Below are 19,449 nucleotides of genomic sequence, written 5' to 3' on the forward strand. Positions count from 1 at the left end.
AGGTCACATAACCGGATCAGAAGGCAGACTCCATCAATTGGCGCCGTCTGTGGGAAAAGCTTGACAACTTCAATCCGAAGGAGCTTTTCTGAACTCAAACAAATTCTTTTAAAAAAGATGACCTCTAACGGAATAAACCCGAAAGACAAATAGCCGACGGATCCCAAGACCCATCAACACATACCGGAGGTAATCAACGTTACCGAAGACGGAATCCGTAGCACTGCTGGAGGGAGTAACACCGAAGGAACTTCCTTCTCCACTCTACAATACCAAACCAACCCAATCAAGGGAAGCAACTCCATTGCTTTCCCAACCTTAGGAGCTGATGGAGAGCAAACGCCAGGCATGGCAGCGCAAGAGATGACAATGAGATTCTGAAGAAAGCACTAGAAGCTGTCCAGACGAATTTGGACAGATTGGCTAATGAGGCCAAATGAATGAACAATAACCATGATGAAACTATAAAGATCCTAAGGGAAAACTTCAGTCCATTTTCTGCCAGAAGAAGGTGCAGGTCAGAAAACACAAATCCAAGCCATCAAGGACCAACCAAGGGAAGAAACGAAGGAAAGAACGAACAAAGAAACGAACGAAGGAGCGAAGGAAGAAACGAAAGGAGAAACAAAGAGGAAGAGAGCCCAGAAAATCAGGAATAAAGAAAAGATGATTCTGAAGAAGAAGATCCAAGAGATGCTCCCAGAAACGAGGAGAATCAAGACGATGCCCGAAGCGTGCTTAACTCTAAAAGAGAAGAAAGAAGAGAAAAAGAAAAGGAGAATGCACCACCAAAAAGCAAGAGACAGGAGAAAGACGCAGGGAAAGAACAGTCGAAGAAGAAAAACCAGGAGGACGAAGGCGAGTCCTCTGAATCGCACCAAAAAAGCAAAGCTACATACGTCGTTGAGGAAGATTTGGAAGAAACGAACGCCAAAGCACTAAAAAAGCTGAAATCTGAAGAGCTGGACGTAGACAACCTCAGGTCGAAGGGCTCACCCCTGTCAGCTGAGATAATGGAGGAAACGATTCCCTACAATATGAAGTTGCCCACATTGCCAATTTTCAACGGATAAGGAGATCTGAGGGACCACACGTCCAAATTTACCGCTACCATGGGACCTTTAAGCGTATCAGACGCAATCTTGTGTCGTGTGTTCCCAACCACCCTCACAAGAACAGCTTATAGATGGTATAACAAACTCAAGCCAGGGTCCATCGAGAGCTTCGCCTCACTATTGGCAGAATTCCTCAACAAGTACTGCACTAATATACCAGCTAAAACGACCACCAGCGTCCTAAGGCCGTGCATTCAGGAAGAAGGAGAAACGCTAAGAAGCTACATTGAACGGTTCAACAAACAAACTATGAAGATAGACAACTTGAATGTTGATATGGCAACAGAAGCACTGCGAGAAGGAACGCGATTCGGAAAGTTGGTGGATAAACTGCTGGTCAACAAACCCACCACTTTCTCAAACTCGATGGGCATAGCCCAAAAATATTTCGAGCTTGATGAAGGCCGCAGGGCTATTCGCGGAAAAGAGGAGAAAGGGAAAGAATCAAAGAAAAAACCCAAAGAGAAGTCAAAATCAAGATCGGAAGATAGACGGGGAAGGCCTGAAGAGACCAGGCGCTTCGCCCCCAAGGGGAGATACGAGCCAAGGTATGACCCCCGACACGCTGAATGTAATTACATGCCGCTGAATACCAGCCGAATTAACGTCCTCATGTGGATCAAGGAGAATGTAAAAAATATGGTATGGCCACCCAAGATGAAGGATGAGATTAGAGACTCCAGGAAATTCTATAAATTTCATGAAGAACACGGGCACGAAACGGACGAGCGCCGAGATTTAGAAGTAGAAATAGAAAGAATGATAGATACATGCGAGTTAAGGAAGCTCATAGCTCACAAAACAAAAGGCAGTGATAAGGGAGAAAAGAGAAGTAGGGACGACAAAGGAAAAGAAAAGGAAGAAGAAAGGCCATCCAAGATTCTGGGAACTATACACATGATCAATGGAGGAGGACATAGCAGTTCGACCATTAGGAGAAAACATAGGAGAGAAGTGATGAATATTAAGGAGACACACATGCCACCGGTGATCTTTGACGTCGAGGATTATGAGCAGGTGAAAGCACCCCATAATGACGCTCTGGTGGTAACAACCATCATTGAAAATTAGAACATGGAGCGAATCCTTATTGACGAAGGAAGTGTTGTGAACCTTATGACACATGGTGCATACAAAAATGCTGGGAGGGACCACGACAAGGTTGCGCCGAGTCCCGATCCCATTATCCGGACTCGGAGGCCCCTCTATCAACCCGCTCGGCGCTGTGTCTCTGGAGGTTATAATCGGCCCAGAAAGACGGATCAACAAAAAGGTCATGTCCCTATTTAACATAGTAGACATGGAGCTAACATACAATGCAATTCTTGGAAGACCATTCCTCCATGATTCATCTGCAGTAACCAGTATAAGAGCCCTGTCAATGAAAGTACCAACAGAAATGGGAGTAGTTACATTAAGAGGAGATCAGAACATCGCCAAAAAATGCTACGACGAGTCCGTTGTAGATCTTCAAGAAAACAAACAGGACAAGAAAGGAGAGTAGTAGGAATCAAATAACCCATCGCTAGTAAAGACTTTGTGTCATACCCGATGGTGTTACAATTGTCTTTAATTTTTGTAAGCAGCCATTTATATTAATAAAACTTCAGTTTTCAAGTAATATGTGATTCACCAAATGCGAAAAAAGGAATTGGAAAACAAAAAGCGAAATGCCGAAACTCAGAGTTTGGATTAACTCTCAAGCAAGGCGAAACGCCAAAAATAAGAGTTTAGATTAACTCTCACACAAGGCGAAACGCCAAAAATAGAGTTTAGATTAACTCTCGAATAAGGCGAAACGCTAACAAAAAATAGAGTTTAAATTAACTCTAAAATAATATGGGAACTAAACAAGCAGAGCACGAATCAACTCAAGGAACATTAAAATAACAGAGTTTAGATTAACTCTCGGAAATACAAAAAATATCGACAACTATAAAGTAAAGCATAGGCGAACCAATGAGACAAGATTCAAAGCAATAGTAAAATAAACCAAGCATTCAAATAAAAATCAACAATGAAGAAAAAATAACTGTATAGTTAAAAAGGTACGAATTACAGAATCACTAAAGCAATACAAACAAAACAACAAAAAGGGCGAAGGCCAAAAAATCAAAAATCTACTTTCCTAACGAACGATCCTTCGCCATCTTCGCTAGCAATTCATGAGCTATGGCCCGGGGTTCCAGTCCATTCACACTAGACTAGTCAATATCCGAGTTCTGCTATAAGAGTTTTCTTCCAATGGCGAGGCGATACTCGCTGATCAAGGCGTAATAAAAAGCCTTCGTGTCAAGAAGACGAGTGTGAAGTTTCTCCATTTCTTCCCTCAATTTATTCCGCTCATCTCCAACGTAATTATTCACAGTTATCAGCTCCTCGATCTCTCGAGTCAAATCATCGGTGTTTTTCTCGATAACCTTGACCTGGCGATCATTGATGGTGTCCTGAGCCTTTAGCCTCAAAAGAAGCGAATCATGCTCTTACAGCGAAGCTTTCAGCTCCATTTTCTTCGACTCGGACGTCGCCAAAAGAGCTGCGAGACGTTCAGCTTCTTCGTTGGCACATTGCCGGCGATCGTTCAACACCAACACGGCTTGGAGGGCCTGACATAAAAAAAAACAACAAGAAGGAAAATAAGTCAACAAAGAAAAATCAAAATCCAACATAGAAAATTAAGCAGCGGAAACCAAAATCAACATGACTCAACGAGAAGCCATGAAAGCACGCAATATCCGAAAGCTCATGACCAGGATTGAAGGCAAACTAGGTGATGTCCTCGGGGATCGCCAAGCTCCTAATATACTCAGCCAGAACCCGGGGGTTCAGTAGACTCGCCGGATCATGGCGCTCAACCCACTTCGCTAATTTCGGAGCGGAAGATGAACTACCACAAGGGTTTCCCCCTGAGGGGGACCCCTCATCAACCCGATGCCTCTTCCGAGAAGGAAAAGCAACAGGACCACAACTCGGGGAAGCTTCCTCCGAGTCAAGAACAATGGCCTTATCAAGGTCCACTACCTCTATCTCTTCCGACAGAATCGCCGGAGCTAGGGGGAATGGGGATAGCAGCCTCATCATCTGCGGGCTCGCACAGCAAGCTCTTCCGACACGACAACTACTCCGTCGCCAGCTAACAAAATCGCCCCAGCAGGACCTATGGCGACTTGAGCTTCCACCTCAGGAATTGGTTTGGCAGTAGCATCTATTACGGGCTTGCCCATCGGAACGTCCAGATCTATTTTGAATTCGGAAATCAGATCGTCAGAAGAAGAAGAAGACATCCTACAAAAGAAAAGAAAAAGAACAAAATCATAAAAAAATACCTTCAAGAAACTCATAGTGAAGATCCGCCAAACCGCGCGAAGGATCCTCCAAAGGAAGCCATCGACACCGAACGTGACTGTTCACCAAAACCTCTAAAACTGGACGCTGGAATATACTATGAAATGACAGATCAAAAGCAAGGATCGACTCAGATAAGTTCAAAGGAGATGGATAATTCGAAAGGCGATAAATGGAAAAACCATCCGAGAAATGAAGAAAAGAAAAATTATGAGTAACTATAAAAAAGCGCTTTCGCCAACCATTGTCCAAGCAGGGCAAATAAATAGGGGAGCGACCCTTATGACCAACAGCAAAAACGAACAACTATCACATTTCCTTAACTCTACGAAATAATAAAAAACGTTTAGAGAAGGGGATTGACCCCGAAGCCTACATGTTTCGACAAAGGCCAGAAGGACTCTAATAGTCCCAGGATGAAACTCTCCTACAGAGATCCTTAAATCTCTACATAACTCTATCAAAAAGGGGTCTAAAGGAAACCAAAGACCAGCAGCAAGCTGTTCCTCAAAGATGATAGCCCTACAGGGCGAACCGGGAGACTCGAAAGCAGGTTTCCCGTAACCAGAAAGCTTGACTCTATAGTTAGAAGGGAAGTTATATTTATAATATATATCCTGAATTTTGTCTTTGCTAAGGCAGGAATCGATGATAGCCATTGAGGCATACTTCGTCTTCGCCCTCCTGGCCGCCATTTTAAACAGGAACATGTATTACTGAAGATTGGAAAAGAAGAAGATCAAATGAGGAAAATAACGAAGAACACCAAGAGAATTCTACCCAGAAAACTAAAAATGATGAGGCCCAGAAGTAAAAGGATGCGAAAGCTACTCAGAACAAGGAAGTAAATTTAAATGTCTATGTAAACAACAAGGATTAGCTGGAAACTTAACTTGAAGAATAAGGAAGCAAAATCAAATGTTCAAAGAGCAAGAATGGTTTCGAAGAGCAAAAATGATTTCAAAGAGCAAGAATGGAAATAGGAAAATGTGCAACCAAACGGTTTAAATACGAGTTAAAGAAGACATGAACATATACTTGTCTTAAAATCAAGTTATGACAAATAATCAGCAAATGACACGCGATAGAAAGAAGAAAAATAGGAAAGAATCAGCAAATGACACGCGGCAGAAAGAAGAAAAATAGGACTCTTGCTGGAGAAGCGAAACGAATTGCCAGAATATGAAACGACTCGCCTCCAAGAGAGCTAAAATGTCCTAAGGCATAAATAACAAGACTTCAGCTCACTTGCGGGGGGCTAATGATGGATACCGAATCCTATCCTAAATACCATGGAGCTAAGTCGCAGGAGATCCACTCTCAGACGATACCAGACTCCTGCCCAAAGGGCCAAGCCGGACGAAACCAGCGGCCAAATCCATAGGTTCCGCCCCGACTGGAATATATAATATCAACCAACAGGAGGAAGACTGAATGCCTGAGGACTCGGACAAAGCGCGTCGACCCCGGGATTCGGACATATTGCCAAATCTGCTTATATTACACGAACTCCAACCTAAGAATATAACCTACAACTTAGCAAGACGAGACTATTTAGGAAGACCTTCCTAAATAGTACCCATGTCTGAATAAGAAATATCACTCCTAATCAGGGTCAAACCCTACAAAATAGGATTCACGTTCCTATTACAACTCTACAAGGTATACAATCATCCATTATAAAAGGAGGTTGAGATATACCTAAACAAACAACTACAATATATACCAAAAATTCTGCTCAAAACTCAATACTGACTTTAGCATTGGAGAGTTAATTGGACAACCACCGTCAGGTTAGCTTCTACCTTGTTTTGCAGGTCACATAACCGGATCAGAAGGTAGACTCCATCAATACAAGAACTAGATAAGCATAAACGTATTGATAAGGACCATATCAATAAAAGGAAAAATCACAGGCCTCAAACTGGATTAAGTCAAAAGAATATTTTCTCTGTTGTCATTACTTCATGAGCAAATTACTATGAAGCCCCTCATATTTGATATAATTCACACTTTAGTGCCTCCTGTTTGAAAACTAAACTATATGGCCACTCGCTTTTGCTTCCGTCAATATTTTAGTCCCTCCATCCACTTTTAGTATTAGTCACAGGAAAAAAGAGGGATTCTAGTTGTAAGATTTAAAGGACTTATGGGTAAATTAATTATCAAATCTGAGGGACGAAATCGTTGACAAAAACAAAAGTGAGAGGTGAAATCGTTGAAAAAAACAAGTGGGGGACCATATAGTTTTGTTGACTTCGTTGACTAACATTTAAAATGGACGGAAGGGCTAAATCATTGACAAAAACAAAAATGAGGGCTATATAATTCAATTTTCAAACAAGAGGAACTATAATGTGAATTATGTCAAATGTGAGGGGTGTCATAATAATTTGCTCTTACTTCATCTACCAACACTGTTAGAGAGTTCCATTGCCTAACAATGTCATACCACTGCAAAACCCTCCTCATTTCTACTACTGCTACCACTTCTACTACTCCAACACTTGCCGTCGCCAATTACAATCACAATAGAAACCCTAATAATACCAAACCTGAAAAAATTACAAATCTTGTCGTCGCCAATTGTAATAAAATTCATAGTAAATGTGATAAAAATATTAAGCCTAAACCTAAACCTAAACCTGCTTTCAACTTCGATCCTCGGCCATTTGGTGGAGCAGCAGCAGCTGTACTTTTCTTTGCCCTAAACATTGGCACTGCCTTCTCCTCTCCATTGCTTCCTCCTCCCCCCGAAATTGTTGCTCCGATTCAAGGTTAGTTTTAATGAATTGTTTTTTCTATTCAAAATTATGTTAGTAATAGTTGTGATTGTAAATGTGTTAATTTTGTTTGATCAAGTGTAGATGAGGATGTTGGTAGCAATGATGAAAATGCTGCTGAAATAAACCCTAATTTGAAAAGTGAATTTGAGAAGTGGAAGTCTAAAACTTATGCATTGTCAGTTCCTCTTAAAATCATTGCTCTAAGTGGTTCTGTACCCGCTTCTTGGAACAAGGTAGCTCACTTACTAGTAACTACAAATGCCTTTTTCATAGGGATATTTGCAAATTAAATGGTAGTCTTTACACTGAATTGCTATTTATCACCGTAATTTGGCGATGTCATTCAGAAATTAATTGTTTTTGTAGCTCTATTATTGTCCAAAATTCCGTTGAATTTATGCTGATTTTGCAACCAGAATGCTTCTTCTGCTGCCTCCAAGTTCCTTTGCCACATCAGCATAAATTTTCTGTAATTCATAACGGTGATAGAAATTGCAAAAGAATAAAAATTTCGCGAATGACATTGCCAACTTTGAAATTTCGTAACTGGATTATAATTTATTGTGACGGTTGTGATTTTATTTGCAAGTTTCCCTTTTTTGTGTTTATAGTAGATTATCATGAAATAATTGAAGATTAACTAGACTCGAAATACTGAAATTCAATCAAAATTTGTGTCTACTTCATCTTGGAAAATAGTATATTCTTGCATGTGAGTGTGACTCAACACCATGATTGCAAAATCTTCATTTGACAAAGAAATTGTTCTTACCATTTGATAACACTAATCTTTGTAACTGTTGAAGAAGATAGAAATTTTGATTCTTTCTTTTATTTTTCTGGCAAAAAAATGGATGATGGTCCATGTATATATATTTGTGAAATCAATTTCGGACTGCCTTATCCTCATTTTTCTATATTTGGTCATTGTATAATTTACTATAACACATAATATCTAATACTTACTAAGAATTGTTATTCTTTTGATGTTATTTACAGTAAAATATCCAACTTTTTGGGGCTTCTTGTTGGTTGTGATAGAATATTCTTTAACGTGTAGGATTTCATGGAATCCCAAGGAAAGAGATTAAGGCTTCGATCAAAGGTTGTTGGAAGTATAGACAATATATTTTCTGATTTGTTAATGGTCTTTAATGAAAACAAACGTAATAAAGTTGGTCCTTCATCTGTTGTGGCTGCTGATATTGTTAGCATTGGTGACTCCTGGCTTAGTTTTGCCATTCAAAAGGCCTTAATCGAGCCCATAAGAGGTGTAGAAGACCAGGATTGGTACAAAGGCTTGAGTGACAAATGGAAGGTAATATTTCACTCATCTTTTGACTCTACACTTTTTACCTTGTTTTACAAATTGAATGGTAGTTTGGCTTTATCTAAAGGCTTGGTAAAGAAAAATTACACTGTTTTCATTTAGGTTGTTCTATGTATAATGTATTTATGACTGTTTGGTGTACTTAAAGTTCTGTTTGTTGTTCAATAAATTGCCTTTCTTCTTTAGTTAAATTCATAAGTTATCTTGACAACTTAAGACTTTCCTAAATTCCTTCTCTAGAAACCTTTGGCAGAATGCTGAAAATGTTGATCGGTTGCAAATTTACAATCTCTTTTCTAGGAACCTTCCGCATAATGCTGTGAATAATGGATTCAATGTAAATGGTTTTTTCCTTCTTAGTTTGATGTTCAATAAGCTTATGGATTTGGATGTTTATTATGTTCAAATAAGTCTCTAAAATAAGAGCAGGATTTTTATGTACTTTAATTTTTTTAAAGAAATTACGATACAAATATCAAAAGGGCATATAAGTAATTCATGGAAGTTAATAACTTATCTGGATTGAGGAAATGTAAACTTGTTACAGTTCGTTTATGCGATTATGGTTTGTCTTTAAGGCTGTTTATGACGGTTATGTTATTTATTAAGATCTTTCATCATTCTCTCTCTTGTTGTTCTGCAATTTTAGATTCTGCAGTAAAGATCCACCACTCTTTTTGTTTCACATTATTTATTGAACTACAACCATTTAAAAGATATTTTATCTACATTTTTTCAATACCTAGCCTACCATGAACCGTGTTTAAATGGTTATATACTACGTACATTGTTCTGTTTTAGTACTGTGAACAAGAATATCTTAGATAAGGTACTTTGAGGCTATTTTATTGGTATGGTGGGTGAAATTTCACGTTTGAATTGGATTTTGAACTGTATAATTGAAGAAAATAGCAATAACTTTGGTTTTGAGTTCTTATCATGAGAGGGGTTTCCTGTTCATCACTGCAGAGTGCAGGGTTTAGTTGCCCATACATACTCTTAAGCATATTGCACCATATTCTTTTTAGTGTTGTTGATGAATTGATAGGTAAATAAAGTCGGTAAATATATTCATATGTTTCTAAATCTCAACTGTTAACTAGTTGAAGCCACAAAAGTCGTGATCCTATGAGGATTTGAGCTGTCTTAAAAAAGGTTGCCTGAAGAAAATTTTAAAAAGAAAAAGAAAAACAGGTTCGACTTGTATCTAGCCCAAGCTGCTGCGACATATTGTTTTGTTCGAATATTTAGTTATTCCAGATGCAATGTCATGGTTGTCAATCTCTATGCAATACGTATTTTTTATGCATATTTTAGACCATGCTAGAAAAGCCAGGAGCTAACTCATGAAGCTAAAGAAAGAATAATTGCTAACTTGCTAATAGCAAAAATCTCTTTTTTTCCCTCTCATACATTGGCATCCATATCACATCTCATCTTACCAAGTTTCAAATTCCTATATAGGGATCTTATACCATATTATGGTTTTTTCTCTAACATTTGACAGCTTAGAAGACTGGAAAGTCTATTGAAAAGCATGCTGAATTTAATTTCTTCAATGTTTACTAGTGTTGTTAAACTAAAATAATTCAACAATTGTAATTTGTAAAGGTTATTGGTTTCTAATTCTCCTCTTTAATTTGTCAAAGTTGATGTGGTTAACAATTTCTTTGACACATTGCTGAAATCAGCCTAATGTAATTTTTTTTAAAGCAGTCATCAAACACTAGGTAAAAATTGGTTTTATACTTTGATTAGTCCTGCTTTTTGTTTTTTCAACAAGACACTAAAATTTGGTACTGGAACAATTTGGGTATTGCTGATATTGGATTCCATGCCTCACTAAAGATTGATTTAAATGTGGATATGCTACTAATTGCTAATAGTCGTCTCCGTGAGCTCTAATACATCTTTTTATACTTTTAATTTGGTATATAGTTTTATGGTTCTTACTTCTTTGTGCGATTCCCTGGATCGTGTACTGAACATGTTTCAGATATACCTGCGCAGGAACTGTGAGGGAAATATAGATCCAAATGGTGAAGTATGGGGAGCTCCATATAGATGGGGAACTATTGTGATAGCCTACAAGAAAAGCAAATTTCAGAAGAATAAATTGGCTCCGATAGAGGTAATTTTCGGTTGGTTGTTCCATTTTGTTTCTCCTCTATGACCTGGAAAAGATATGTTCTAGAGATGCTAATTATATCCTTGGTTATCCATTTATGACTCACGTTCATGGTTTTTGTCATGGACATTATAATTATAGTTGAAGCCTTTCAGTTATTTGAAACAAAAAAACAGATTGGTACAAGACATTGGTTTGTTCCTTGTATTTAACCGTCCTTGCCTAGGCGTGCAATTATGCATGATATTCGTTGAACTGTAAAAGCATGTGTTTGTCTTATGGAAGGCTAATTTTATCTCTAGTTCTTGCTAGTTGCGACCTATATGTATGGAATGCCCTGTGTTACTTCTTCCCCTTGCTAAATTTGTGATCTTGACTAGGACTGATTATAGACAAAAAAGAATTATGGTATTTGAGTAAACCTTTCAGCAAATTTTTTACAATTAATAGGAACATGGAAAGAGCAATAGCGATTATGTGCATAGTTTTAAATTGTTGTTTTGTTAGAGACAACGGTAAAACCATAGTTGGATCCGCTCCTTGAAGTTCGAACTTTTGGATGAATTAATTATTTGTCATGGTCGAAACTCGAAAGATCTAGAGTTCGATACTTGGCAATCCCCATTTAATTAATTAAATGTACAAGATAAAATGGGCCTATATTTGTTTCACGCTTCAAGCTTAATGGGCATTCAAGGGTAGAGGTGTGTTAGAGATAATTATAAAATCATAGTTGGAGTTTTACCTAAGACTTTGAACTTTTGGTTGGATTGATTATTTCACATGTGTTATGAACCAATATTAGTCATACTATACAGTGATTCACATTAATTTGAACCTTATCGGGGTGTATCGGCTGCTGCAACTACAAATTTAAAAAAAACAATTAGCAAAATGACCCTAGTAAATAATAATAGATGATATTGTTATTTTTAAGACACTAGTTCATTGGAACACTGTGATGAACTTATGAACATTGGATTCAAGTAAAAACTAGATAACATTTACAATACTACAAGATTTAATTGAGAAGCACACTGCAATGTTTTGTCTTTCTCTCTTTTATTTCACCAAGTCAATACTTGATTAAATATTGTCTCTTGAACCTCTCTATTGCTTGCATAGGCTTTATTGGTCGATACCTAAGTTGCATGGAAACTGAAACAGAAACGGTGAAATGGATTTTTTCAAAATGTAGGAAATAGAAACGTGGGGGGGAAACGTGTAAATAATAAAAATATAGGGGTATATTTATAAATATATAAATATATAAAGTTATAATAATATGTAATATATATATATATATATTATTATTTTTTTATAAAAATTTATTTTCATATAAATAAACTATTATCACAATTAATAAGATAAATTATTTGAAATTATAACAAATATAACATATCTATAAATTCCATAATTATAAAGTCTATAATTTGAATATATAACAAATATAACATATCAATTAATTCCATAATTAAAAAGTCTATGAGTAATTGATTAGTTCCTTTTATTTACAGTAATTGTTTAAGGATTTTTTAACTATTTAAGAATTTTTTTCTATATAGGAAACGAGTTCCAACTTTTACTATTTACGGAAACGAGCCCGAAACGTTTCCAAAGAGTTTTTGAAAGTTTCCGAAACGGGGAAACCTGTCCTACATAAGGTTTCCGTGCATCCTAGGACGATACAATACCAAATATTTTGTGATTATTAATTATAATTAATGTATCAGTAAATATCAATCCAATCTTCAAAAATTATTACATATATCTAATACGTGCTGTTTTCAAAATCTTGATTTTGTCTTGTTTTAACTGCTGGAGTAGCCATGGCTAGGGGCTGCTTTCGAATAGGATTGGAACCCGCCCAGTCAAAACCGGAACAGGGCCGAGATTGGCCCAAAATTACGGGCCAGACAGTTCCAGGTCGGTTCCATATTTTTTGGATGGGACCACCTATTCTGGTTCTAAAACCGAATATTATAAAATATCTAATCAAACCTACCCTCACCCAACCTTCCCCAAGACCCATATTGTTCTAAAAAATAAGCTTCTACCCTATATATTCTACTCGTCTACCCATCCACCCATTCCAAATTTCACATCTATCAATTGGTGTGTGGCAAATGGTTATTAGTTGTGACCATTTGTCACCTAGGTAGCACGGACACGAAAATGGAAAAACTAGACACTTGGACACGGACACAGCGAAACGATGTAATTTTGATGTTTCCTATGTAAAATATAGGTTTCGTGTCTGAAACGTCAAGTGTCCAAGACGTTTCTGAAATGGGACACGTTTATATAAATGAAGTGTCCGCTCTACATAGCTGTCACACATCTTCCCATAAACTGCACAAATACAGTTGATGGGAATAATAAATTAGACTAGTCTGTTTAGTTAACTTAAGGCTTAATCACCAAAAAACCCTCCACCTTTTAGCTCCTTTTCAAATACACCCTGACGCTGCAATTTTGTCAGCTGCACCTAAATTCGCACCTTTGAGTTTCAATTCCATCCTCAAGTACTAAATTGATCTCTTCTTCATTTGGAAAAAGTTAAAATAAGTAATCCATTTTTAACTTTTTGTATGGAAAGGAGTTCAAACGAGTACTTTAGGGTTTTTATGAATTTTTTCCGAGTGAAAAAAGTCCAATTTGATTTTGAGGGTGGAATTGAAACCCAAATGTGCGAATTTGGGTGCACCTGACAAGATTGCAACGTCAGGGTGCAACTGAAAAGGGGCTAAAAGGTGGGGGCCTTAACTTAATAAATACTTATATGTTTTATTTCTTTTGATTTTTCTTTACATTTAAATGTAAATTTAATTAGATTCTATTATTTTTATTTCCGAATCGGCTGGCTCCTGAACCATCAATTGTGGCCATGGTTATGTTGGAGTATTATAGTGGGACTTACAGTTTGAACATTAAAGGGGGAAGTACTTGGACATGTTGCCATGGCATTGCTGCTATAAAATTATTTCTTTAAGGCTTTATATCTTCTATAGATAGTTCATCATGAATTTATCTGGTCTAAAATAATGATGGTTAAGGTAATTGCTATTGTAGGATTGGGCAGATTTGTGGCGGCCTGAGCTCAAAGGAAGGATTTCTATGATTGATTCACCTAGAGAGGTTCTTGGTGCAGTGTTCAAGTATATGGGGGCATCTTACAACACAAAGAACATTGAATCCGATGTTTCTGGTGGGAAGAAAACAGTCCAACAAAATCTTGCATTGCTAGCAAAACAGGTACAATTCCACTTCATGCTTCCTGTTCTAAATGAGGATTAAAGTTGCAAATTACTAGCAAAAGGGGACAATTTGGTCAGTTAGAAGGTCAATTATTTTTAATTTGGTAATTTTGCATGAGTAAAGCGTAGAAAAATCAATGTGGTGGAGGTTTCTTATCAGAAAGGAGAGGTTTGGTCCTGATATTTGGTGTGTTGTAACTGAAACATCACTTTAGGTGGGAGTGCTTGTGATGATACCTTAGATCAATTCCTTTCACATAGGGTTATTCCAGTATGGCCTACAACATTGTGAGGGAGCAAAGGAGGATCTTACTCCGTTACTGCGCAACCACTTTACAAGTCCTTGGACATTTAATTTTGAAGGTCTTCTAGTATGGCCTACAACGTCGTGAGGGAATGCAAATGTTGGATCAATTCCTTTCACATAGGGTTGTTCAAGCTTTCTGCTTTTGTTTTTTTGTTTCTGTTTTTGTTTTAGAATACTAAGTTATTTGGGTATTGGTTTTTTCTCAATGAAATAGGTTAGATTTTTTGTTTCAAAAATTGGATCTTATAGTCTTGAATTTCTTGATTAGTAAATAATTGATGAGATCAAATCAAGCCATATGGATTAATCAGATTAACAGATCAACTATCAATTTGCTTTATTGAATCAAACTAACAAGCATAGTTATCCCAATTTTATTAAAGCATGTTTAATCAACATTAAATCATGGGTCGACATAGTATCATCTCTTCTTTTCTATTTTCTTTAGATATATGAGTTTATACTATTAATATCCATTTTAAGCTTAAACAGAATGTCGTACACACTTGTAAAAGAGGACACAAGTATCCAATAACAGAAGTGCAAAAAAACTAAGGCTGCAGCTAATGTTAAAAGGGATTGCGTTGGTGTAAAATATAGTATTCCTAGATCAGTGAAACATTTTAGAGTTATAAAAGAATGTTCCAAGTATAGTTGTTATCTATTGTGTAGGTTCGGTTGTTTGACAGCGTGCATTATCTGAAAGCATTTGGAGTAGGAGATGTATGGGTGGCTGTTGGGTGGAGTAGTGATGTTATTCCTGCTGCCAAGCGCATGTCTAATATTGCAGTTGTGGTCCCCAAGTCTGGAGCTAGCTTATGGGTTGATCTCTGGGTAAATTTTACATCCTTTTTATTCTTGAAATTAATGGTAATGGGTTGACTGTCATATACATTTACTTATCATATTTTAAAACTGGCAGTGGTAATGCATGGTGCAATCTGTGGTTCTAAATACCTATTATTATGATATGGATCTATGTTGGAGGTTAAAGTCTTTGCATATGTGGGTTCTAAATAGTAATCCCTCTGTTTTATATTATTAGGTTTACTTTTTTTTTTGTTCATCTCAAGAAATAGGCCACTTCCATTTTGAACTTACTCTCTCCGTCCCTATCTAATTGACAAAATCCATTCTAATTGACAACTTCAATTTATAGAATATTGTTGACTTGATTTTTCTTTGTTTACCCTCATTAGTTAATACTTAATATCTTTTGAGGAAATGTCTTTTAGTGAAACGTAAAGTATGAGAGGATTTAAAGTAATTTTATACTTTATTTATTGAATTTTTTAAATATTGTATGTAGAGGATCTTGTCAATCACGCCCTCGGTTTCAAATTTATATGTAATTTAGGACAAACACAAGTATTAAGAAATTTAATTTATCTAGGTAAAATGAGTTAATTTGTAAAAAAAATACCACATTTACCCTTATTTATTTAATGTAGTAGTAACTTTTTATCTTCTAGTATTTTTTTAATACGTTAGGGTATGTATGATAATTAATCATTTAAGTAATAAATGACTATCTAAAAAAGAATTATTCCCTCCGTCCCGTTTAAAAGAGACATATCTCATTTGGCATGTCTCTTCTTAAAAATCGATGTTATGTTTTTAATTTTACATGGAACTTCCTCTTTTACGCCTCCTTTTATTTAAATTAATGACTAACTCTAAGCATTATTTATAAGACCACCACTAATAGGAATAAAATGAGAAAAGATAATACAAATTATTGTCCTCTTAATCCATGTCCAATAGGCATACATCTCTTTTTAGACTAGGCGGAGAGAGTATTTTTCGGAGACCCTATGAAATTTACTTTACGTCTAGTATTATGGGACAAAGGAGTTGATTGTATTTTGTTGTGCAGGCAATCCCTGCTGCCTCCAGAGTTGAAACAGACAAAATTGGAGGGCGAGTGAGAGGACCATCTCCATTAATCCATCAGTGGATAGAATTCTGCTTGCAAGCTGCCAGAGCAGCGTCTTTTAAGCAGGAGGTGATAACGGGCGCGACTCCATCAGCTCTTGAAAATACTGCAACTGAAGTCCCTAAGGAACTAAGCAGGGGCCGCCCAAGATTGGACACAAATCTTATTGCTGGAGTACCTCCACCTGAAATCTTGTCTAGGTGCGAGTTCTTGGAGCCATTATCGGATGCTCAGTTGTTAGATTATAAGTGGCTGATTGCCAGTATGCAGCAGCCTCGCCCTAATTTGATCCATAGACTGCATCAATCAATGATCCTATCTTTTCAGCGATTCAGAGGTAACCTATCATCTTCATAATAAATATTTCAATTTCATTATCAGGTCAAGGGACTTGATCCATGGTTTAAGTTTACTTTAACTCTTGTTCTAGATGCTGTTGTATAACTCAGCCTATCCATCATCTGTTCCGTATAGAGGCGTGCAAAAATCAAACTGTACTATAAAAAACAACCAAACCGGCTGGTTCAGCTCGAAATACTCGCTTATTGAACATTTGATTCAATTTGGCTAATACCTGATGTGTTCGGCCTAATCTACACAAGGTTTGTACATAACATGCTTTTGGTATATGATGTTTACAACTTATTACTGAGCCTTATACGTATTCTGCAAGGTCTTAGTCCAGACGCATGATATATTTTTTCATTAAAATGAAAATTAATTATCTAATACTTTATTCATTTTAGTAACTGTCTCTAAAATTATACATTTTAAAAGTAGTTCCATAGCAATTTGGTGGAGTTCCAATTCTGAGGGAGCAATCATACTAATTGGATTATGCCATAGTTTGGATTTTCATGTTATTTTCATTCTGACAATTCCATCTAAGATGTTCTTTTACGACAGGGTAAACTTACTGGTTATCATTCTGGATGTTTCAGAAGCAAATTATGAGATTTAGGTAGTATATTTTGTGAACTAATTGTAACAATAAAGCAACATATCTACTGACAATGATGAAGAGCATGTGTTTGATCAAGGTACCCTTACAATTGTACGAGCCTTAAAGCTACAAGTTCCCCATTTGCTCGTGGACATTTTCCACTATTTTGAGTCTTGAATTCCAAAAAATAGTTAATATATTTGACATAATTATTGAATCTCAAACTGAGGGAGATTTGGCAATCTAATATCATTAATGACGGTCAAATCTGTTATGAGATGTATAGATACACACAGGAATCTAAATAAATAAGCATATTGTACGGAGATGAATGCAACATCTAGAAATTAAAAATAAAAAAAAATTGCTCTCTTCTCTTTAAAAACTTCTTCTCCATTTTCATATTTTGAAGGGTGGGAGGAGGTGATTTCCGATCCTCTCAGCCCATGAATAATATATACTACATAGTTTACTCTTGTTTTCAATAAGACCTCTTCAATTTGAAGGATATCGCTCCAGTAAGGATTTTATCTTTTTTTATAAGAATTTCTTTGTATTTTGTAGGATTTTGTGGCTTGATTTCTTAGATCGTTCAAGAATTTTTAGCGATTGTTCGGGCTTTCGAAGTAATCTCTTGTAGATCTACGATTTGAAAAACTATTGATCTATTTTCTTAGAATTTCATTGACAAGATGATCAGAAATACAAACTTTCAAAGGAACAAGCGGGTCGTGTATGGACGGTCTATCGGAGTAAAGGGCATATCCAAGTCCCGCTCCAACGGAACTCTTGCTTCTCGTGCGTCCAAAATTTATGCGGAATCTATGGCTAGATTTGCCGCTCCTTCGATTTACTTAGCTTGTATGATAGTTTTGTTAGTTTTCTAGATCTACAAATTGAAAGATCATATTTTAATCTTGTGATATGACTTTCTTTATGTAATTTAATCTTAATTAATGGATTCTAACTATGGGGCATAAAAACCCTTTGGAAAAAAAAAGCATATTATACGGAGGGAGCATTTGTTTAGTTGGGCTAAAACCGAAAAAAATTCCCAAAACCAAATAGAAAAGCCGATCGATCGAAACTGACTAGAAGTTATTGGTTCAATCAATTAAATTTGGTTGTTTGGTATTTTTGCTCACCCCTGTTATTGTTGATTGACTAATGAGCAAGCACACTACCACATCAAGATGTACTTCTTCTAAGTTATGTGAAGGCCATTTAGTTTTTAGGAAACTTCAACTCCAATAAAATAACTTAATGTGCCAAGCTTTTTTTATTGCAGAATCTTTGTTGAATGATGTAACAACCGTTTGTTGAAACTTGATGTCACTACCCGTAAGGATAATATCATCGACATAGAACATAGGCTAATAATCACCCATGGCCCCTGACTTTAAGGGGTACGGGCGCTAAACCCCCTGATGTTTAAAAACGGGCGCTAAACCCCCTGATCTTTGTGGCGGCGCTCACTAAACCCCCTGAGGACCAAAATACCCCTGGCGCCGTTTTTTCTGGTCAAATGACATTCTTAAAAAAAAAAAAATCTGACAGCGCCACATCATCTGACACGTCATCAAAAAATAAATAAAAATAAAAATACCGAAAATACCCCAACTCAATCCAACCCAGCTCAATCCAACCCAACTCAATCTAACCTAAACTATTCGGCCAACCCATCCACCAACAACCCAAACACTCGCCGCCGCCGCCGTCTGCCGATCATCTTCTCCAGCAAGAGCCGCCGCCCGCCGATGACTCCATGAAAAAAATATTCTGTTCTTCACGGCTATCCATGAAGAACAACAGATCTGTTCTTCATAGAGTCATGAAGAACAACAGATCTGTTCTTCATGGAGCCATGAAGAACAGATCTTCGTTCTTCATGGATCTGAACCCATGAAGAACGATGTTCTTCATGGGTTCAGACCCATGAAGAACAGCAGATCTGTTCTTCATGGACAGCCATGAAGAACAGCAGATCTGTTCTTCATGGCTGTCCATGAAGAACAGCAGATTTGTTCTTCATGGAGCCATGAAGAACAGATCTTCATTCTTCATGGATCTGAGTTCAGATCCATGAAGAACAACGTTTTCGAGAAAAAAAAAATTGAGGGCCGGAAAATTTTCCGGTCATCTTCAAATCGGAAAAGATGACCGGAAAATTTGTCGGCGGTGGTTGGGTGGGGGTGGTGGTTGGGTGGGTTGTTGGGTTACTCGAATGGTTTAGATCAGATTGGGTTGGTTTTTTTTTGTCTTTTTCTAAATTAAATTAGGGGTATTTTGGGGGTTTAAAATT

General features: G+C 37.0%; 2 protein-coding genes across 5 annotated transcripts; both read left to right on the forward strand.

Moving 5' to 3' along the window:
* The first annotated feature begins 1,112 nt into the window (after positions 1-1,112).
* On the forward strand, positions 1,113-2,186 carry LOC126681890 (uncharacterized). Its single transcript, XM_050377447.1, has one exon. The coding sequence runs from the start codon at positions 1,113-1,115 to the stop codon at positions 2,184-2,186; it is 1,074 nt and encodes a 357-aa protein (XP_050233404.1).
* A 4,665-nt stretch (positions 2,187-6,851) lies between these two features.
* LOC126682670 (uncharacterized) lies at positions 6,852-18,100 on the forward strand. 4 transcript variants are annotated; one of them, XR_007641484.2, is made up of 10 exons: positions 6,852-7,237; positions 7,328-7,479; positions 8,307-8,564; positions 10,573-10,707; positions 13,777-13,959; positions 14,941-15,102; positions 16,145-16,541; positions 16,635-16,806; positions 17,111-17,244; positions 17,712-18,100. XR_007641484.2 is itself a non-coding variant. In XM_050378410.2 (8 exons), the coding sequence occupies exons 1-8, from the start codon at positions 6,904-6,906 to the stop codon at positions 16,646-16,648; spliced, it is 1,635 nt and encodes a 544-aa protein (XP_050234367.1). In that variant the 5' UTR covers positions 6,852-6,903; the 3' UTR covers positions 16,649-16,949. The 4 variants fall into 4 exon arrangements, 1 of the variants encoding a protein (XP_050234367.1); XR_007641485.2 differs by lacking the exon at positions 17,111-17,244; XR_007641483.2 differs by lacking the exon at positions 17,712-18,100 and having other exon boundaries at positions 17,111-17,479.
* Positions 18,101-19,449: the final 1,349 nt, after the last annotated feature.

This window comes from Mercurialis annua, linkage group LG5, assembly GCF_937616625.2.
Source record: "Mercurialis annua linkage group LG5, ddMerAnnu1.2, whole genome shotgun sequence".
Classification (NCBI taxonomy): domain Eukaryota; kingdom Viridiplantae; phylum Streptophyta; class Magnoliopsida; order Malpighiales; family Euphorbiaceae; genus Mercurialis; species Mercurialis annua.